We start from the raw sequence: 23,111 nt of genomic DNA, 5'->3' as shown, positions 1-23,111 counted from the left end.
CACCCAGATTTTTTACAGTAGAGGAAGTAACAGTACATCCGTCTAGTTGCAAATTGTAATCTACGAGATTCTGTGTAATGTTTTCTGGTCCAATAAGTAATATCTCTGTCTTATCTGAATTTATAGGAGAAAATTATTGGTCATCCAATCTTTTACATTTTAACACACTCGTTAGCTTAGATAATTTAGAAGTTTCACCTGGTCTCGTTGAGATATATATAGTTGAGTATCATCAGCATAACAGTGGAAACTAATCCCGTATTTTCTAATGATATTACCAAGGGGCAACATGTATATTGAAAATAGCAGAGGACCTAGGACAGATCCTTGTGGCACTCCATAATTTTACTGGTGATAAATGAGATGACTCCCCATTTAGATAAACAAAGTGGTAGCGATCGGACAGGTAGGATCTAAACCATCTTAAAGCCTGCCCTTGGATACCTGTATAGTTTTGTAATCTATCTATGAGTATGTTGTGATCTATGGTGTCAAACGCCGCACTAAGATCAAGTAAAACTAGCAATGAGATGCAGCCTTGGTCTGATGCAAGAAGCAAGTCATTTATAATTTTAACAAGTGCAGTTTCTGTGCTATGATGGGGCCTGAAACCCGACTGAAATTCTTCATAGAGATCATTTTTTTTGCAGGTAGGAGCACAATTGAGCAGACACAACTTTTTCTAAAATTTTAGACATAAATGGAAGATTTGAAATGGGTCTGTAATTTGCCAGTTCACTAGGATCTAGTTGTGGTTTCTTAATAAGAGGCTTAATAACCGCCAGCTTGAATGGTTTTGGGACGTGACCTAAAGATAACGACAAGTTAATAATATTGAGAAGCGGTTTTTCTGCTACAGGTAACAACTCCTTCAGTAATTTAGTGGGTACAGGATCTAATAAACATGTTGTTGGTTTAGATGCAGTGATAAGTTTATTTAGCTCTTCCTGTCCTATAGTTGTAAAGCACTGCAGTTTATCTTTGGGTGCGATAGATAAACCTAAAGTATTAGACGCTGTAGAATCTACATTTGTTATTGTATTTCTGATGTTATCTATTTTATCAGTGAAGAAATTAATTTCAAAGTCATTACTATTTAACTGTGAGGGAATATTTAGATCGGGTGGCGTCTGGTTATTTGTTAATCTAGCCACTGTGCTAAATAAAACCTTGGATTGTTTTGGTTTGTTTTCTATGAGTTTGTGGATATGCTCGGCCCTGGCAGTTTTTAGAGCCTGTCTATAGCTGGACATACTGTTTTTCCACGCAATTCTAAAAACTTGCAAGTTAGTTTTTCTCCATTTGCGCTCAAGACTACGACAGTTTCTTTCTTGAGAGCGTGGGTATTACTGTTGTACCATGGCACAGTACGTTTTTCTCTAACCTTTTTTAATTTGATGGGGGCAACAGCTTCTAATGTATTAGAGAAGATAGTGCCCATATTGCCAGTCATTTTGTCTAGTTCATGTGTATTTATGGGTACACAGAGCATTGAGATAAATCAGGCAGGTTATTTGCGAATCTGTCTTTGGTGGCTGGAACAATAGTTCTGCCCGGACGATAACGCGAAGCTATATAGTTATTATCATCAATACGCAAAATGCACGATACAAGGAAATGGTCAGTAACATCATCACTTTGAGGTACGATATCTATGTCAGTAATAACGATTCCATGCGATATAATTAAGTCTAGCGTATGATTAAAATGATGAGTGGGCCCGGTGACATTTTGCTTTACTCCAAAACAGTTTAATAAGTTAGTAAAACGCAAGTCCTAATGCATCATTTGTATTATCAATATGAATGCTTAAAATCTCCGAAAATTAGCGCTTTATCAGCGGTAACCAACAGGTCTGAGAGGAAGTCTCCAAATTCTTTTAGGAATTCTGTATATGGCCCTGGTGGTCTATACACAGTAGCCAGAGAAAGAGATACGATGGATTTCTGCGCATATCTGACAATGTAACATTAAGCATAAGTATTTCAAATGATTTAAAACCTGTATCCTGTTTTCTGGGTAACACTAAGAATATCACTATATATTGTTGCAACACCTCCCCCACGACCAGTCTGACGGGGCTCATGTTTATAACAGTAGTTTGATGGAGTAGACTCATTTAGACCAATATAATCATTTGGTTTTAGCCAGGTTTCAGTCAAGCAGAGTACATCAAAACTATTATCTGTGATCATTTCATTTACAATAACTGCTTTGGGTGTGAGTGAGCTAATGTTTATGAGCCCAAACTTTAAAAATTGTTTTTGTTCATTTATTTTACGTTTTTTCAGGTTTAATCACGATAAGATTTTTTCTAGATCCTACATTAAATTTATATTTTGACCTCACTATTCGGGGAACAGACACAGTCTTAATATAGATTGGACAGCGCAAGTACTTCTATTTAAGTGGGTAGAACAAAAGCCATCATAGCAGTTATTTGAGAATTGGCTTACTAGTCAAATGGAGCGTAGAGTCCTGGAGATGTTGTCCGAGAGCAGCTCCGCTCCGACTCTGCTGGGGTGCAGGCCATCAGCGCGAAAAAGCCTAGGTAGCTCCCAGAAAAGATTCCAATTATTAACAAAGAGCAGTTTTCTGTTCTTTACACCATAACAACAACCATTCATTTAAAGCAAAAAGTCTACTGAACCTTTCGTGTCCTCGTCGATACGTGGGCAGCGGTCCTGACACGATGATCGTCGCCGCGGGCGTCGTGCTGCGAACCGTCTCGATCAGGCTCCTGAAGTCCCTCTTCAGCGTCTCAGTGCTCAGTTAATTCAGTGCTTAAACCCTTTTTGAGCACTCCTGAACACAGTAAGGTACGTTAACTGTTGTACTTCAGTGTAATTAGGGCCCGAGCACCGATTTCTTCTTCTTCTCCTCCTCCTCCTCCTCCGTGTAATTAGGGCCCGAGCACCGATGGTGTGAGCTTCTTCTTCAAAATGAATCGCATTTTTTAGGGCCTAAACATGCTCGAAAAGTCCTGAAACTTTGCACACGCGTCAGACCTGGTGAAAATTTACGGCTGATATAGGTTTCAGAAGAGGGTGTGGCAAAATGGCTCGACAGTGCCACCTATCATAAAAAAATCAACAGCCCTCGAGCTGTGTTTCACGTACATGCACGAAAATTGGCACACATATGTAAAGCATCAGTACCTACAAAAAAGACTCTTGGAGCAATATCCGAAACCCAACAGGAAGTCGGTTATTTTTAATTTTATGAGCAAATTTTGCATCCTTTGTCATTTGCATGCCTTGTATTTTAACAAACTCCTCCTAGAGATTTATTCAGATCAACACCAAATTTGGTATGCCTAATCTAAAGGCCTTTGCGATGTTAAATTGCGAAGATCTTGAGTTTTCGTTGAAGGGCGTGTCCGTGGCGGCCTGACGAATTTCGATGATTCGCCATGAAAAATGAAGTTGCTATAACTCAGACATACAATGTCCAATCTGCCACAAACTTCACATGTTTGATAAGACTCCTGACCTGAACAGATTGATATGCCCATATTCAGTTATAGTCATAGCGCCACCTACTGGTAACAGGAAGTGACATATTTAACGCTGTAACAAACTACCCCGAGAAATTTAATGACATTAATTTTTTTTTTCAGTCACTCTATTCTAAAGGCCTGTGCGATGTTAAATTGTGAAGATCTTGAGTTTTCGTTAAAGGGCGTGTCCATGGCGCCGTCACAAAGTTCGATGTCTCGCCATGGGACTAAAAGTTATTGTAACTCAGGCATAAAATGTCCGATCTTGCCCAAACTTCACATGTTTGATAAGAGTCCTGGCCTGAACACATCTGAAGGCCAATATTCCATTGGGTGTGGCAAAATGCCTCGATAGCGCCACCTATACATTTTCAACAGAGTGCGCCTCGAGCTACGTTTCACGCACATGTACAAAAATCGGTACACACATGTAACACACCAATACCTACAAAAAAGTCTCTTGGTACAAAATTCGAATCCCAACAGGAAGTCAGTTATTTTGAATTTTCTCTGCAAAATTTGTGTCGTTTTTGCCATTTTCAGGGGTTGTACTTTAACAAACTCCTCCTAGAGATTCATTCAGATCAACACCAAACTTTGTCAGTGTAATCTAAAGGCCTTTGCGATGTTAAATTGCGAAGATCTTGAGGTTTCGTTTAAGGGCGTGTCTGTGGCGGCCTTACAAATTTCGATGTTTCGCCATGAGAAAGGAAGTTGCTATAACTCAGACATACAATGTCCAATCTGCCCCAAACTTCACATGTTTGAGAAGACTCCTGACCTGAATATATCTACATGCCAATATTCAGTTATCACTATAGCGCCACCTGCTGGCAACAGGAAGAGAGATGTTTTACACCGTAACAAACTACTCCTTGAAATTTTATGACATTTTATAGTTGTTTTTGGTCAGTCTAATCTAAAGGCCTTTGCGATGTTAAATTGTGAATATCTTGAGGTTTCATTAAAGGGTGTGGCCATGTCGCCCCGTGACAAAGTTCGATGTCTCGCCATGGGAATAGAAGTTGTTGTAACTCAGGCATAAGATGTCCGATCTTCCCCAAACTTCACATGTTCGAAAAGAGTCTTGGCCTGAACACATCTGAAGGTCATTATTCCACTATAATCATAGCGCCACCTGCTGACAACAGAAAATGGCTTGTTTTTACACTAACTTAAACATGCAATGTCCAATCTGCACCAAACTTCAGATATTTGATAAGAGTCATGGCCTGAAGAAATCTAAAGGCCAATGTTCAGTTATAATCATAGCGCCACCTGTTGGCAATAGGACACAACATGCTTTATACTAACTCAAACATTCCATGTTCAATCTGCCCTAAATTTCATATGCTTGATAAAAGTGCTGGACTGAAGAAATCTACATGACAAAATCCAGTTATAGTCATAGCGCCACCAGCTGGGCAGCAGGAAGATTGGCACATATAAATGACTTTGACATATTCCTCTTATATTTACCATATTAAACGCATATTTCTCGCCGTTCACTGTTTTACAAAAGCCACCCGGTGGTGGTGAGCCCGGGTGCGAGGGCCCGTTCATCGCTGCTTGCAGCTTTAATTTGTATACATAATTATTTCTGAAATGCTGGAAAATATTTAAAAACAATACTTCATAACTGCTCACAGCGACTGGGAACAGAAAGAGAAGAAAAGCATGCAAACATTCCAAATGGGTATTTATTATGGCAGCAGGTATGCAATACAATTTTAAAATGTGTATTATAAATGGATATATAGGCTACACAACCATATCACGGCTATAGCATGTCTTTTTAAACAGGAGATTTAAATAATCAAAAAATAAATATTAATATATAATAAAATATGCTTGGCATAAGAATACACTTGACAAGTATTTTTAAATGCATTTTACACAATAAAAATACATTTTGTAAATAAAATTCATTTTATTTACAGCAGACAATTGTGTGACTGGTCACGTGAGCAGACTGTTCCCAGATTCGTAGGATCACAGAATTCACTCCTCCTCTGTGAATAGATCACCATCCGAATCCATGAGTTTTATCACTGAGGTGATATGTAAATTTTTTTTACAGCGTTCCACATGAGAAACAATTACCGTCCGAATCAGGCTTAAGTTTACATTTTATGTTTGATTGTTTCTTTCACATGCGGTGTCTATTAAAGTTGATTTCTGTATGTATTCCTTTTGTCATGTGATTCCTTACTACAGCCAAACTCATTTTTTATTTTTTTTTCTCCCTGTCACCATGGGCACTCCTGTGGTTTCCCTGCTCTGCCTGGAGCAGAAGGACAATTCTCTGGGGCTCATACCAGGGACGATTTAGATCTGGTGTGCCTCATGCACTATCCTGACCACTCACTTTGTTTTTTTTGTTTTTTTACCACACCAGCCTCAGCAAGTGGTCTAAGGCATGTCTCCCAGCGAATGGTCCCAGAGAGGATTTCTCTGCATTTGTGGAGTGGGAATGGTCTGCACCACTGAGGAGGACATCTTTAGCCCCACCCATAGCCCAGCCAGCCATCACCTCCCAGCTGCACAAAGTGTCTGCCTGAGCCCTGAGAAGCGTCGTGACCTGAGAAGCGACTGTGCCTGCAATCACCCTGGAGCCAGAGGCAGTCGACCTGTCTGACCAGGTGTGTGAGCGGACAACACTGCACGTGCCTGAGGGAGTAGTAATGAAACTGACTCAATGTAGTATACATGCCAGACCAGTATGTGGTGCTGTAATTCTGCCACAGAGATGCACTAAAAATGGAGAAGACTACTTGGAGCATGCACTTAATAAACCTTGTGCACTGAATGCAAACCTTATTTTGTATGCCTTTTTTTTTTTTTTTTTTTTTTTTTTTTTTTAAATATATAAATCAGAGCAGATTTTGCATATGACTACAGTATGTTGCAAGTCCGTAACATAACTTACAGCAAATTTTCAGTATTAGGAAACATCATGTAATTTCCATCAACTATTCTGAGTAACATCTTATTGTCTTTTTCTGTACTCTAGTTATTTAAGAGGGGAGGAAAAGCTTGATGTATTTATAATTGATTGTCATCCATTATCTAGTCATAATCTGTCACCTGTATTTAAGAATCTTTATGAAATAGAAAATATCTGGAATTGAACAGAGGTGTAGATGAGATGTAAAGATACAAAGATTCTTTGGTGAACTAAAACAGGCTATGTGGTCAGACATGTTTTCCATCAGATCCTTAGGCCAACAATTTTCTTGACTACTTCACAGTAATTTTTATGGTCCCATTAATGTTTTTTTTTGAAACTGCTTAAACTGCTTTTTTTTTTATGTACAGTACCATTTGTTACCTTACCACATAAAAAATGGCTTCTATAGCGAATTATTTTTACTAGCCAAATATTTTCAGCCGTGTTAATATTGGAAATTAATATAACTTTAGGTACAGTCAGGCTGAATGTATTAAAAATTTGTTAATAGCATGCTTGACAAGATTCTATTTTAACTGTTGCTCTGCCATGTTTGTCCATGTTTTTTCTTCAAAGTTAGCCATGATTATTACTCTGAATGTTATGATTTGGAGTACTTTCTCTTGTCAGCAGTAAAATCACTGGTCTAAACTTTAAGGATAGTCTTCGCTGTCATGGCACACATTTTAGTCTTTTAGCTGCAGGTATTCTGCTGTCAGCCAACCCTTTCTCAAATGTCACATTCTAAACCGAGAGTTGTTTTTCTGCCATGGGTACATTAAATTTCCATTGCAATTGCTTGCTTGATATGTTTTGTTGTTAATTCTTCAACAGTTCGGCAACAACTTAATGCTTACAATTATTCAAAAGATGTTAATAAAATAATAGCTCACCTTTTCAATATATGTAATGATTTCATCATTGCTCTGCTCAGCAAAGGCTCTCAATTTAAAGTAAAATGAAAGCTCATATTAGATTCATATTAGCATAGGTGAATAAAACACTAATAAGATCTGAATGGTGATTAATAAAAATGCATGAACAGGCAAAAACAAATTACTTTGTGGGACAGAATCTGGAGCTGAAGACGTAGACTGACTTGCTGGTTGAGTTGTAAATGCAAGTTGAGCTGTCATTTGAGAAGTAGATGTTGGTTTTTGAGTAGATGTTAATGCATCTGATATCGATGTTGAGGTTTGTGCAGTTGTTGTTGATTGAGTTGTAGATATTGTTGCAGTTGATGTCAATGTTGCAGTTGTTGATTGATTTGTAGGTGTTGCTGCAGTTGATTGACTGGTAGATGTTGGTTGAGAAGATTTAGATAATACAGTTGATGTAGTAATTTGAGTCACAGAAGTTGATACACTTGATGAAGATGCTGGAGCAGCTGTTTGAGCTGTAGATGATGTAGATGTTGGTACAGTTATTGTTGTTTGAGCTGTAGATGTTGGTGCAGTTGATGTAGTTTGATTTGTTGAAAAATTGACTGAGTCGATGAAGGTGTTGGTGCAGTTGTTTGAGCTGTAGAGGTTGGTACAAGTAATGTAGATTCTGGGATAGTCATTATCGACTGAGTTGTAGATGATGCAGTTGATGTAGATGTTGGTACAACTCCTGATTGAGCTGTGGATGTAGGTGCAGTTGTTGTTGTTGTTGTTGTTGTTGTTGTTGTTGTTGTTTGAGTTGTAGATGTTATCACAGTTGGTGTTAAGGTTGTGGCATTTGTTGTTCTTGACTGAGAGGCAGATGTTGGTACAGCTAATGCAGATGTTAGTGCAATTAATGCTGATGTTGCATTTGTTGTTGATTGAGTTGTAGGTGTTGTTGCAGCTGATGTAAATGTTGGCACAATTAATGCTGATATTGGTGCACTTGTTGATTGACTGGATGTTGGTTGCTTAGATGTAGAAAATATCACAGTCAACATAGATGACGTAGTTGTTTGAGTCATAGATGTTGGTGCAGTTGTTGGAAAATCGAAAACGTCATCAGTGAAATGAATGTCAATATGTTGATTATGAAGGGAGCAATTGAGTTTTGTTGTTCATGCAGCCATTGACGTCATTGTTTCCTGGTTTCCTGGTAGATTTAAAGTGCTGTTACAGTGAAATATTTACTTAAAAATAGACAATTTAAGATTTTGCAATATGTATTTTTTTAGGGCTTGTGTATGTTTTATTAATTACTTTTTATGCAATAATTGAATAATTATTTAGCACCTTTGCATGACATACTGATCTGATTTCTGATCAACATATTAAATTAATCTTTAACAGATCACTGCTGAATGTGAAAATTGCACCATATTATATGCATTAAACCTGGAATATATTTTTTCCCTGTATGATTTATATTTATGATTTAATTAAAGCAACCAAAGTCTTTTTTTATTCGTTTATTGTGCCTGTTCCTGGTGTTTACTATATTAAATATCTGACATAAACATTTACCTAAATAACAATTTGCATTTTATTATTTATTATCATCATCATCATCATCATCATTATCATGGCATTTGCCTCTGTAGATAATTGTAGCTGGTTTTGTTAAGCAGGACTATAAGACATTTTGAAATCTTTATGGCTCTTAAAGGGTTAGTTCACCCAAAAAATGAAAATTGGGCTGCTTTACTCACCCGCAAGACATCCTAGGTGTATATGACTTTCTTTTTTCAGACGAATCCATTCAGAGTTGTATTAAAAATGGTCTTTAATCTTTCAAGTTCTATCAATGCAGACAGCAGGTGTAGCATTCCTTCAGTCCAAAAGAAGTGAAATAAAAAGCACCCTTCCATAAAAACAAGTGTCTCACATGGCTCCAGGGGGTGAACAAAGGCCTCCTGTAGCGACTGGATGCGTTTTTGTAAGAAAAATATCCATATTCAAAATGTAATAATTACCTTAGCTTGCGCCAACAGTTGTACACAGAAGCAGCTCCGGGAGCATGACGTATGGGGTCAGCATTGCTGTGACGCTGTACAAACGCTTGTACAGCGTCACAATTATTCATGCTATTGTCACTCCCAAGGACTGTTCTGTGTGTTTCGTTTGGTATCCCTCGTGTCCCATGTACCTTTTGATATAGTTTTCCCTTGTGTTTTTCTATGCCCATATTTGGTTTTCCTGTTCCCTGATTTTGTTCTATTTGATTCCAGGTGTCTCATTGTTCCCTGATTGAGTTGTGTATTTAAGGATCGTTCTGTTCAGAGTTTCTTTGTCTGCTGTTAAATGTCATTCCTTGTCTGTTCTCCTGAAGTTGTTCTTATTTTGGATTATTATTAAAGATTTGTGAAGTTTATTCCATGTCTTCTCATTCCCTCACTCCAGGAGCGTTCCCTTGCTTATTCTCCTCTTCTAAAAAGAGAAGGATGACAGCAGCTGAGGACAGGCTGTGGCGTTTGCAGCAGGGCGGTTGGAGCAATATGTGGAGGAATTCCTTGAGCTTGCTAACTGGATGAGCTGACACGACGCCGCTCTAGGTGTGTGTTTCCAGCTGGGGCTTGACTACAATCTTCCCATGTGTGTTTTTTTTTTTTTTTTTTTTTTTCTTGATCGAGCTGGTAATCTCATCCTTTATTTAAACGGTTCCGATTTTGAAGTAGAAGAAATCAAGGAAAATTCAAAATCTCATTGTCCAGGCCCCTTTGGAGCTCACCACATCTGCCCAGCTCACCCCATACCAGGAACCCCCCGCACCAATGGCTCCGACCACCTGCCCAGGTATCCCCTCGTCCTCCGAAGCTCCTCCCTCATCCTCAGCCCAGAACTACTGGCCGTTCCAAAGTCAAGCGCGCTGGCTGCGACATTCAAAAGCCTGCCAACCGTTCCGAAGTCAAACTGCCAGCCGAGGCACTCTCAAGCCCTTAGCTAACAGCAGCCTGATCCTTAACCCCATATCAAGTGAGGTATCTGAGGAAGTGACTGTTGGCCCCTGAGTCCACTCCAGTGTCGGGTCAAACCCCTGAGTCCACTCCAGAAAGGGCTCCAGCCCCTGAGTCCACTCAAGTGTCGGCTCCAGCCCCTGAGTCTGCTCCAGTGTCGGCTCCAGCCCCTGAGTCCACTCAAGAAAGGGCTCCAGTTTCCACGTTCAGGCCAAAGAGGGCTCCAATTCCCACGTCCAGCCCGAAGAGGGCTCCAGTCCCCCCAAGTAATAGTAATGTTTGAGAAGCATCACCAAATGTACTGTAACTCTTTTTTTTAATTAGTTGTGGTGTTTTTCCTTATTCTTTGTATGTATGTATGTGTCACAAATCCTGTCTGTGGTTTTCCGTCTGCTCACCACCAGATGTCGCCTTCCTGTTACATTGACTCTTGCACCACACTAACTGTTGCACTTCACCCTGGACTACATTTCCCATCATCCATTGCACTGATTACACAGACAGCAGGAACCAATCAAACACACTTTATAAACCATGGACTTCCTCTTTCTCTCCACCGAGTATTGTTTGTGTATATCGCTCTCCTAGTGGTAGCATATTATGGAGCCTTTCCAAGTTTCCTGATTCTAGTTTAGTCTTGTTCATAGTCTGGTTTCCTGAGTCTTGTATTTTAGCCTGTTTATCTCGTCCTGTCTGTCTGCTGCCTGCCTTGGAATTATAGCCTGTCTTGGATTATCTCTTTGTATCGCAGTTTCTGACTCTGAATGCTCCTTGTCTGGACTATTGTATGTCTGTTTGGATTACCCGTTTGCCTCGCCCCCTGGATTATATTCACCATCACCTGAGGGTCACCATGACCCTCACCTGTTTACTGGACTACTCTTGTGTCTTGCCCACGATATACCTGTTTGCCATTGTCTGAATCTTGCCTGTTTTGTGACCATGTCTTTTAATAAAAGCTTTCATATAAATCTGCACGCCTCTCATCTCGTCGGCTCCATTACAGAGTGTGTGTATATGTATGTATGTATGTTAACATGTAACTGTATGTTATGACTCGTCTTTTAAAAAATTATATAATTTATCAAATAAAAACTACCAACATTTTACTATTACAATTTACTGTTCAAATAAGTAAAAAAAGTGTGTTCCTGTTTGTTGCTGCTGTGTGTCTCGAGTTTGAGCTCCGTCACATTAATTCTTTATCGTCTATTTTTTTTTATCTTAAAATCTATTTTATACACCATCATTTTCGTTTCTATAACGTGTGAATATATCCTCCATCATATTCTACAACAAAAACAATCAGAGCGCCTTGTTATCACTAGATTTATTTTGATTTCCCGAGTCCGCTATTAGCTTATAGCCTGTTAGCATCGCCAGCATGGTTGCCGCTAAACCCGCATGCATTGCTAATACCATTGCTTTTCTCACTGTTACTTGCTATAATGGCAGATGTATGTCTACCTTTGAGTGCAGGTGATGACACGTTTGAGCTGCATTCGGTGCTGGAGGCCGTGGAGAAGCAGATACAGGTCCTGGAGCAGAGGCAGGCCCAGCTGAGAGAGCAGAGAGCCGCGCTGGAAACCTCCCGGGCTGGCGCTCACAATTCCGGGGTAAGTATACAGCGTGGTGCTAACAGTCCCACCACCTCTACTCCGTGTGATTCTCTGCACAGGTCCGGTGCACCCAGGACGCAATCTTCCCAGATTTCCTTCACTCCGGCGCCGGGACACCATGAACCCTGGGTACACCCGCAGCAGAGGACGCAAGCCAGACCCCGGGCGACGACCTCTCCCCCTCCGGTTTTCGAGATCTCCACCCAGAACCGCTTAGCTCCCCTCCGCGAGACAGAACGCGACGCTATGATCGTCGGAGACTCCATCGTCCGACACGTCTGTGCTACGTTAGCCGAAGGTAAAGTGCCCACTCACTGTTTCCCTGGTGGTCATTTTCTCGATGTTTCTGCGCAGATACCCACAATCCTGAACCACAGAGCAGTCGTGCTTCACGCTGGGGTTAACAACACCACACTGCAGCAGATGGAGACACTAAAGAGGGCCTTCAGGAGCCTGATCGAGATGGTGCGCAGCACAACGCCCGATGCTACGATCATTGTGTCAGGACCGCTTCCCACGTATCGACGAGGACACGAAAGGTTCAGTAGACTTTTTGCTTTAAATGAATGGTTATTGTCATGGTGTAAAGAAAAGAAACTGCTCTTTGTTAATAATTGGAATCTTTTCTGGGAGCATCCTAGGCTTTTTCGCGCTGATGGCCTGCACCCCAGCAGAGTCAGAGCAGAACTCCTCTCAGACAACATCTCCAGCACTCTACACTCCATATGACTAGTAAGCCAATTCTCAAATAACTGCTATGATGGCAAAAAAATCTTATCGTGATTAACTACTGTTATAAGCATGAGCCCTGTCAGACTGGTCATGGGGAGGTGATGCAACAATATATAGTGATATTCTCAATGTTACCCAGAAAACAGGATACAGGTTTAAATCATTCGAAATACTTCTGCTTAATGTTACACTGTCAGATATGCAAAAGAAATCTATCGTGCCTCTTGCTCTGGCTATTGTGTATAGACCACCAAGGCTGTATACAGAATTCCTAAAAGAATTTGCAAATTTCCTCTGACCTATTGGTTACCGTTGATAAAGTGCTAATTGTCGGAGATTTTAACATTCACGTTGATAATACAAATGATGCATTAGAACTTGCGTTTACTGACCTAATAAACTGTTTTGGAGTCAAGCAAAATGTCACCGGGCCCACTCATCATTTTAATCATACGCTAGATGTAATTATATCGCGTGGAATCGATCTTACTGATATAGATATAGTACCTCAAAGTGATGATGTTACTGACCATTTCCTTGTATCATGCATTCTGTGTATTAATGATATTAACTATATGGCTTTGCGTTATCGTCCGGGCAGAACTATTGTTCCAGCCACCAAAGACAGTTTGGCAAATAACCTGCCTGATTTATCTCAACTGCTCTGTGTACCTATAAATACACATGAACTAGATGAAATGACTAGCAACATGGGCACTATCTTCTCTAATACATTAGAAGCTGTTGCCCCCATCAAATTGAAAAAGGTTAGAGAAAAACATACTGTGCCATGGTACAACGAAAAACCCACTCTCTCAAGAAAGAAACTCGTAGTCTTGACCGCAAATGGAGAAAAACTAACTTGGAAGATTTTAGAATTGCGTGGAAAAACAATATGTCCAGCCATAGACAGCCCAAAAAAAATACCACGGCCGAACATATCCACAAACTCGTAGAAAACAACCAAAACAATCCAAGGTTTTTATTTAGCACAGTGGCTAGATGAACAAATAACCAGACGCCACCCAATCTAAATATTCCCTCATAGTTAAATAGTAATGACTTTATGAATTTCTTCACAGATAAAATAGATAACATCAGAAATATAATAACAAATGTAGATTCTACAGTGTCTAATACTTCAGTTTTATCCATTGCAGCCAAAGATAAACTGCAGTGCTTTACAACTATAGGACAAGAAGTGCTAAATAAACTTATCACTGCATCTAAACCAACAACATGTTTATTAGATCCTGTACCCACTAAATTACTGAAAGAGATGTTACCTGTAGCAGAAGAAGCACTTCTCAATATTATTAACTCGTCGTTATCTTTAAGTCACGTCCCAAAACCATTCAAGCTGGTGGTTATTAAGCCTTTTATTAAGGAACCACAAATAGATCCTAGTGAACTGGCAAATTACAGACCCATTTCAAATCTTCCATTTATGTCTAAAATTTTAGAAAAAGTTGTGTCTGCTCAATTGTGCTCCTTCCTGCAAAAAAAAAGATCTCTATGAAGAATTTAATTTGGGTTTCAGGCCCCACCATAGCACAGAAACTGCACTTGTTAAAATTACAAATGACTTGCTTCTTGCGTCAGACCAAGGCTGCATCTCACTGCTAGTTTTACTTGATCTTAGTGCTGCATTCGACACCATAGATCATCAAATACTCCTATATCGATTACAAACCTATACAGGTATTCAAGGGCAGGCTTTAAGATGGTTTAGATCCTACCTGTCCGATTGCTACCACTTTGTTTATTTAAATGGGGAGTCATAAAATATGGAGTGCCACAAGGATCTGTCCTAGGTCCTCTGCTATTTTCAATATACATGTTGCCCCTTGGTAATATTATTAGAAAATACGGGATTAGTTTCAACTCAACTCAACTTTATTTATAAAGCACTTTCAACACCACAAGTGGAACTAAAGTGCTGTACAGAAAGTATAAAAGAGAAACATAAAAAAACAGACATATAACATACACACTTACAAAGCATTGTCAAATGCTAAAGAAAACAAATAAGTTTTAAGTGCACTCTGAAAAACACCCAATGAAGGACAAGTTTTTACAGACAGAGGAAGGTCATTCCAAAGCCTAGGAGCTACAACAGAAAACGCCCGATCACCTTTACATTTTAAACGCGTTCGTGGAACCACAAGAAGCAACTGATCATTCGAGCGCAGAGATCTGCTGGATTGACAGCGGCTGATTAAATCAGTAACATACTCAGGGGCTAGACCATGCAAAGACTTTGAAAGGTACAACAGCGCTTTGTATTGAATTCTGTATCATATGGGTAACCAATGTAGTTTAATTAAAACTGGAGTAATGTGTTCTCTTCTTAGTACCCGTTAAAAGTCTGGCAGCTGAGTTCTGAACGAGCTGCAAATGGGACAGAGAAGCCTGACTCACACCCAGATACAATGCATTACAATAATCCAAACGTGAAGACACAAAGGCGTGAACAACTTTCTCCATATCATTAAAAGTAAGAATAGATTTCAATTTAGATATTGATCTAAGATGGAAGAAACTATTCTTAACAACAGCATTGAATTTGGTGCTCAAATTTAAGCTCAGAGTCAAAAATGACACCAAGGTTCCTCACGCTAGACAGTTTTTTTCCCAGGAAACAACCCCAGGCAACAGTTTCCACTGTTATGCTGATGATACTCAACTATATATCTCAACAAGACCAGATGAAACTTCTAAATTATTTAAGCTAACAGAGTGTGTTAAAAATGTAAAAGATTGGATGACCAATACTTTTCTTCTTATTTAGACAAGACAGAGATATTACTTATTGGACCAAATAACATTACACAGAATCTCGTAGATTACAATTTGCAACTGGACGGATATACTGTTACTTACTCTACAGTCAAAAATCTGGGTGTTATATTAGACATTAACTTGTCTTTTGAAAATCATATTTCCCATGTTACAAAAACAGTATTCTTCCATCTTAGAAACATTGCCAAGCTACGAAACATGTTACCTGTTCCTGATGCAGAAAAGCTAGTTCATGCATTCATGACCTCTAGACTGGACTATTGTAATGCACTGCTAGGTGGTTGTCCTGCATCCTCAATAAACAAGCTACAGGTAGTCCAAAATGCAGCAGCTAGAGTCCTTACCAGGTCAAGAAAATATGATCATATTACCCCAATACTACAGTCTTTGCACTGGCTACCTATTAAGTTCTGTATCAGTTACAAAATATTATTACTTATAAGGCCCTTGTACCACGCTACAATCCATCACGCTCCCTAAGGTCACAAAACTCTGGACTTTTGGTAGTACCTAGGATAGCAAAGTCCACTAAAGGAGGTAGAGCTTTTTCACATTTTGCTCCCAAACTCTGGAATAGCCTTCCTGTTAATGTTCGGGGTACAGACACACTTTCTCTGTTTAAATCTAGATTAAAAACACACCTCTTTGGCCAAGCATTCAAATAATGCATCTCATAATTTTGGACTGGAGTTATATCTGATCAAATGTGCATTATTATTCTTTAGCTTGGGTTATAATGCTTATAATAAAAGTTATAATGAAATTTATAAAAATGCTAATAATGTTTGCTTACATTAGCCTATTGTAATGGGACTGATCTTGATAGATTCCAATACAAATTTTTGCCATAATTGATTGAACTTCCTGTCCACCATTTTGATTTATGTTTGAAAACTCCTCCTAGACCATCAGTCTGATTTTCAATAAATTTGACTCGGATCATCTTGAGAGCATGCTGGCAAAAAGTTATGGATTTTGTGTCGATATAAGAAACGGTTCTCGTTTTGGAACACGTCAACGAATTTGATGGAAAGATGCCAAACTGCATCTGAGGCTGTATCACTGCAACGCTTTGACATTTACATCAAACTATATATGTGCCATTTTCACCTCAAACTGATCACGCCATATCAATTTGGTAACAGCACCACCTATTGGTTAAGAGTAATAAACCATTCATTAACTGTTAATTAAAATATTACTAAAAAATGATAATAAATTCCCACCTAAACAATATGAACTACATGGAAAACTGTATAATTATTCCTTGGGTTATGCCTACAACAAAGACACCAATTTTCGCTTAGACATTCTGAACTACCTGTCCGCCATTTTGATGTAGGTTGAAAACTGGCTTTTTCGAACTCCTCCTCGACCGTTGGTCCAATTTTCACCAAAATCGAGTCAGATGTTTTTCCAACTGTGGTGACAAAACGTTATGGATTTCATGTCGATAAGCGAAAACGTTTTCATACAGCATTGCTACAAATTTGCATCTCCATCTGAGGCTGTATCTCTGCAAACATTTGACATATTGATACCAAACTTTGTACGTGCCATTATCACCTCACCCTGACCATGCCACATTCATCCACCTACCTATTGGTCAAGACTAATAAACCATTCCTTAACTGTTAATTATTATATTTCCAACAATGCTAATAATTTTTTATTGCATTAGCCTATTGTAATGAAATTCATATGAAAATTTTCCTTGGGTCATGTCAACAACATAGATACCAATTTTGCCATAATCAACCGTGGGTTAGATTTTCAGCAAAATCGAGTCAGATGATCTTCAGACTGTGGTAACAAAAAGTTTCGTGTTGATAAATGAAACAGTTTTTGTACAGCACCGCTACAAAATCTAGGCATAGTGCCAAACTGCATCTGAGGCTGTATCTCTGCAAATATTACATACTGACACCAAACCTTGTATGTGGCATTGTCACCTCACACTGACCATGCCACATTAATTTGGTAACAGCGCCACCTATTGGTCAAAATTGCACACAGTTGAACACTTTCTCTTTCTGACTGCATTGACACACTTTCCATTAATTACAGATACACTGACCACTCCTTAACGGTAAAGAACAAAAAAAAAGTGTCCTTGTAACATAAAGAGAGATGCACAGCATGAAATATAAGTCAATATATAAGTGTTAATGATCAGGTCAGATTTCTTTCTGATTGTTTAGCTGTCCAGTTGAACAGGAGTGGAGAAACCCATGTATCTTCTGTTTATTTCCTGGTTTGTATGAATATTAAAAATAGTGCTTTGTGTTTCTGTTGATAGAATGAATGAGTTTTCAAAGCACCTAAACAACATTATTACCAGCTACCAGGAAATGTTTTTAGAAATTTGGCTAACATTCTGGCAAGATTGTCTCAAAGTTCTAAAGCAAACGTTCTTTCACGTTAATAGAACGTTTGTTTAAAGCGATCTGGTCTTTAATGATGTTATCAGAATGTTAGCACAAAAATTTTATTCATACATTGTTCAATGAACGTTTTTCTGAAACATTTTAGCTGGATGTTTGTCAAATGTTTAACGGAATGTTTGCGCTATTCTTTTCCAATACTTTTCAGAACTTTGTTTATTTCTCGCAATTCTCAGTTTATATCTAAATTATAAAGATTTTGTGTCTTAATCAGCTTTTCGTCACATGCTGGACAGCAGATGGAGATCATGCAGTAGAACTCATGCATTTCCCGAGTGTGCAATGCTGAATATTCTGAACAAGTGAATTTGTGAAGTCCCTGCCTATTTAAATATATTTCAGACATGAATATCCAGATGCACTGTTATGTCTATCAGCACCATCAATTTATATTGCATTTGTGTTCCTCATCAAGGCATCAAAAGAATGCATTTAAAGAGGCAGCTCCCTCTGTGACTCAGCTGTAGGAATTTCCATGCTTTCACCTGACCTTTACATGCACATTGCATTTAATCTGCTTATTCCAGTTATAGTTTTATTCCAAACAAAAGATGAGATGTATCTATTGAGAATATTCCTGTATATGTGTGTCATGCTTGTTTTTTTTCTTATTGTTCACTTCTGGTAATACCGGAGATGCTTGCTCATTCGATTTGTTGTTTATTAAACCTTATAATGTGCTTTGATTTGTTAGCAGTGCTGGGTAGTAACTGATTACATGTACACTGGATTGAGTAATCAGATTCCAAAAATAAAGTATTTGTAATTTAGAGTATATTACATTTTTAAATGCTCATAATCAGTTTAAAGTTACCTTTTTATGGATTACATGATTACATGAAGCATTTTATAATGTTGATGTCAAAAAATGGAATACATTTTTTTCTTTTTGCTTTTTTATATCAATATGGTACATTTAAAAAGTAATCTAAAAAGTAGTCAGAATGCATTACCTATAGGTTACGTTACGAACTACAGTTTTCATCATGTAATTTCTAATCAGTAATGAACTACAATTTGTTATGAATAACCAATAGTTTCATCTGCCCAGCTGTAAATAATAACAATGGTGTCAGTTTTACCTGATTCAGACCCTGAGAATGTTTACGAACGAGAGGATCATGCAGAACCTTTGCAAGAATGGATTTTGGCAAGCAGGATGTTTCAGAGTATTTTTTTTTTTATTTTTATTTTTTACTTTATATAGGAAAGGTGCAACGATAATATGTGTTCAATGTATAGTATTGTTTAATTACAACAGTAAAACTGCAAGTATACAGAGGAAAGTCACAAGTTTTCCATCAGATCCTTATGCCAACAGTTTTCTTGATTTCCTCACAGTAATCTTGATGGTCCCACTAATGCTTGATTGAAAGTGCTTGACAAACTGCGATGAAAAAAAAAGTACAGTAACATCTGGTAATTTACCTACAAAATAAAACAACAGCTTCTATGTCGAATTATTCTGCTGTCAGCCAACTTCTTCTCAAATGTCACATTCTAAACAAAGAGTTGTTGTTTTCCTGCCATGGGTACATTACATTTCCATTGTAATTGCTTGGTTGATATGTTTTGTTGTTAATTCTTCAACAGTTCGGCAACAAATTAATGCTAACAATTAGACAAAAAATGTTAATAACAAAATAATAGCTCACCTTTTCAATATATGTAATGATTTCATCATTGCTCAGTTCAGCAAAGCATCTCAATTTGAAAGTTGCAGAAGCTAATGCTGTCATATCTGTAAAATGAAAGCTCATATTAGATTCATATTAGCATAGGTGAATAAAACTCTAATTTAATAACAAAATCTGAATGGTGATTAATAAAAATGCATGAACAGGCAAAATAAAATTGCTTTTTTACTTTGTGGGACAGAAGCTGGTTGAGTTGTATATGTAAGTTGAGCTGTCTTTTGAGAAGTAGATGTTACTGCAGCTGATATCGATGTTGATGCAGTTGATGACAGAGTGGTTGATGTTAGCACAGTTGAACTTAAAGTTGGTGCAGGTGGTCTTGATTGAGTTGTAGATGTTGGTTCAGTGACTGCTGAGCGAGATGTAGACTGTGGGGCAGGGGTTGTGGTTGATGATCGAGCTGTAGATGTTGCTGTAGCTGATATACATGTTGGTGCAGGATTTTTTGTTAATCGAACTATAGATGCTGCTGTAGCTATTTTACATGTTAGTTCAGGGGCTGTTGTTCTTGTTGATGGAGCGATAGATGTTTCTGCAGCTGGTGATATAGAAGAAAATAACATTAGTATGTGAGATAGAAGAAAAGCATCTATAGATGGCAGTCAACAGTGACCAATAGTGAAAAAAGCAAAAATGGAAGAAAGGATAGTGAGAGTTATATAGCCACTTAGAAAGCAGGCATGATCTCCTCAAACTTCAGTTAATAAATCAGAGTAATGCCAGTGGGAAAAGAAGTTCTCCTTCAATACAAGAGACAACTGTTATCCTAAAGGCATCCTATTGTTGGAAAAGGATTATGAACTACTATGAGAACTGTTATAATAAAAACTGACAATGTGCAAACAACCACAACAGCTGAATGTGTGGTGACTGAAGACTTTAAGACTCTCTTTGGTAACAAACAATGCAGTACGAAACCACAAACTCAGTTCTATTATTAAATGCTTTCTTTTCTCTGACACCGACATCAAAATAACCTGCATGGCAAGTTTTGTTTGTATTTGCGGAAACTATATTTGCTTTGACTTTTCTTGGTAGTTTGATTTCCTAATGTGATGCACAATCGAGAAGGCATTTATGGAATTGTAGAGCAAGAACTGAGTTATAAGAGCAAAAGGTCACCTACTTTACCAAAGAGCAGTTTCACTACTGAATCCCTTTTACTCATCTATGTTTTGTGAGGTACGCTAGCTTTTATTATTACAAATATTAAGGGAGAAATCTGTGGCATCAAGCAGAATTGTAAAAATGAAGACAAAGAGGTTTCCAGAACCTTCCTCTGGTCAGGCAAACAGAACCATTGTGATTGTTTAAGCCAATATTGCTGTGATGGGCTGTTCTGTTTGGTGAAGTCAGTATACAAATACATTACTCATGCATGACTTTGATATTAAGATGGCATAGAAAAAGAAAATTGACCATCCAATAAATTACCCCAAGGGTCCACTGGTCTATGGCAAGGGTCCTCAACTCTGGAGCTCAAGATCCACATTCCTGCAGAGATTTGCTGCATCCTGTATTAAACACACTTACCTGCAACTTTGTAGTGATCCTGAAGACCTTGATTAGCCTTTTCAGGTGTGTTTGATTAGGGTTGGAGAGAAACTCTGCAGGAAAATGGGTCTCGAGATCCAGAGTTGAGGAAAACGGAAAATTTAAGATCGAGAAAAGATTTTACAACTACAAAAGATTTAAATTAGTCTCTGACAAATCACCGCTGAATATGTGGCAATTGCATTAAACCCTGAAAATTCTTTTTTTGTTTTGTTTGTTTAATTATAAAAATAAATCAAATTATAAAAGAAAAAAAAAAATTCTTTTATTTTTTATATATTCTAACTGTATGCAGTATTAATTGTGATGCTTGAGCAGCACCACTAATTGTACTGTAAATCTCTTTGGATAAATCACTTCTCACAAATGCCTTACATCTTAGGGGATTTATATAGTTTAAATTAGTCACACATTGGCTAGTTTATAATTATGTGTAACTGTATCTGTTAGGGCTCATATAATTCACTGAATAAAAACCACAAACATTTGCAATTATAATTATATATACAAACATGACAAAATTAACAAAAATAAAAATCTATTAAACTAATAAAATCAAAAATTATTAAAATAACCAAAAATACATAAAAAAAACCAAAAATACAGAAAAAATACAAATAAACTAATATAATTAACCAAAAATAAATAAAAAATAAAACAGTAATCTTGGAAAAATGTTATTACAATATAAAATAATGGTTTGGATATATTTTAATATCCTTTAAAATATAATTTACTATTTATTTGATGCAAAGCTGAATTTCCATCATCATTACGCCAGTATAAAGTGTCACATGATCCTTCAGAAATCATTCTAATACGCTGATTTATTATTAGAATTATCAATGTTGGCGACAGTTATGCTGACAAATATATATAATATATATATATATATATTTCACTATATATATATATATATATATATATATATATATATATATATATATATATATTATTTTGTTGTTGTTGTTGTAAACTGCAGTTCTTTTTTCAAAATTCCTTGATGAATAAAAAGTTAGGATTTAGGAAAGAGGATTTATTTAAAATAGAAATCTTTTCTAACAATATAAATCTTTGCTATCACTTCTTAACAATTTAACACATCCTTGCTGAATAAAAGTTTTAATTTCTTTCAAAAAAAAAAAAAAAAAAAAAGAACAAAAATTTACTGACCCCAAACTTTTAAACGGTAGTGCATATTGTTAGAAAAGATTTCTATTTTAAATAAATGCTCTTCTTAACTTTTTATTCATCAAAGAATCCTGAAAAAAGTATCACAGGTTCAAAAAAATATTTCCAGCACTGATAATAAATCAGCATAGTAGAATGATTTCTGAAGATCATGTGACACTGAAGACTGGAGTAATGATGCTGAAAATACAGCTGCACATCACAGAAATCAAATTACTAAAAACATTTAGAAATGTAACATCTAAAATACTTGATGAGCACAATATTAACTCCTGTAAAATAAAAAAAAAAAAAAAAAAAAAACGTAATGATTAAAAATCATTCTGATCCCAAACGTTTGACTGGTATTATATATATATATATATATATATATATATATATATATACACACACACATACATATACATATACATCACATACTTACATACAACTATTTTTGCTATAGACGTCTTACCTGTTGGTATTGATCTACCAATCAGTAAAGCCAATCCAATAAATATAATAAACTGAAACATCTTTTTAAGTTTTTTTGCTACCAAACCTAATGCCAGAAAAGTGACTACTGAGAAGTAACCTAACATAAGTAATGCAAGCTTAATATACTGTCTTTAATCTCCACCCCCCGATGCAACCTGTTATAATTGTCCTGATACAACTGAACACTTTCTATTTCTGACTGCATTGTCACACTAACCCATAAAATCACAACAACATAACCAATCCTCAAAAAAGTGCCCTCGTAA

The 23,111-nt window shown here is 37.3% G+C and overlaps 1 protein-coding gene across 2 annotated transcripts; it reads right to left on the bottom strand.

Moving 5' to 3' along the window:
- Positions 1-19,150: 19,150 nt before the first annotated feature.
- On the bottom strand, positions 19,151-23,029 carry LOC109074309 (integumentary mucin C.1-like). 2 transcript variants are annotated; one of them, XR_006153287.1, is made up of 4 exons: positions 22,823-23,029; positions 19,793-20,161; positions 19,582-19,667; positions 19,151-19,313 (listed from the first exon to the last, which is right to left on the bottom strand). XR_006153287.1 is itself a non-coding variant. In XM_042712497.1 (4 exons), exons 1-4 carry the CDS (start codon positions 21,134-21,136, stop codon positions 19,236-19,238), a joined length of 612 nt encoding a protein of 203 aa, XP_042568431.1. In that variant the 5' UTR covers positions 21,137-21,191; the 3' UTR covers positions 19,151-19,235. The 2 variants fall into 2 exon arrangements, 1 of the variants encoding a protein (XP_042568431.1); XM_042712497.1 differs by lacking the exon at positions 22,823-23,029 and adding an exon at positions 21,058-21,191.
- Between the last annotated feature and the right edge of the window lie 82 nt (positions 23,030-23,111).

This window comes from Cyprinus carpio, chromosome A22, assembly GCF_018340385.1.
Source record: "Cyprinus carpio isolate SPL01 chromosome A22, ASM1834038v1, whole genome shotgun sequence".
Classification (NCBI taxonomy): Eukaryota; Metazoa; Chordata; class Actinopteri; order Cypriniformes; family Cyprinidae; genus Cyprinus; species Cyprinus carpio.
The sequence above is the reverse complement of the archived record's forward strand: the minus strand, read 5'-3'. Positions and strand labels throughout refer to the sequence as shown.

Bases quoted from the DNA above. Each gene is read 5' to 3' on its own strand.
- LOC109074309 (XM_042712497.1), bottom strand. From the start codon at position 21,136: ATGCAGCAAATCTCTGCAGGAATGTGGATCTTGAGCTCCAGAGTTGAG. The intron at 20,162-21,057 runs GTAATTTATTGG...CTATATCACCAG, and splicing joins TAGACCAGTGGACCCTTGGG to CTGCAGAAACATCTATCGCT. The intron at 19,314-19,581 runs GTGAGCTATTAT...TTTTCATCGCAG, and splicing joins TCATTACATATATTGAAAAG to TTTGTCAAGCACTTTCAATC.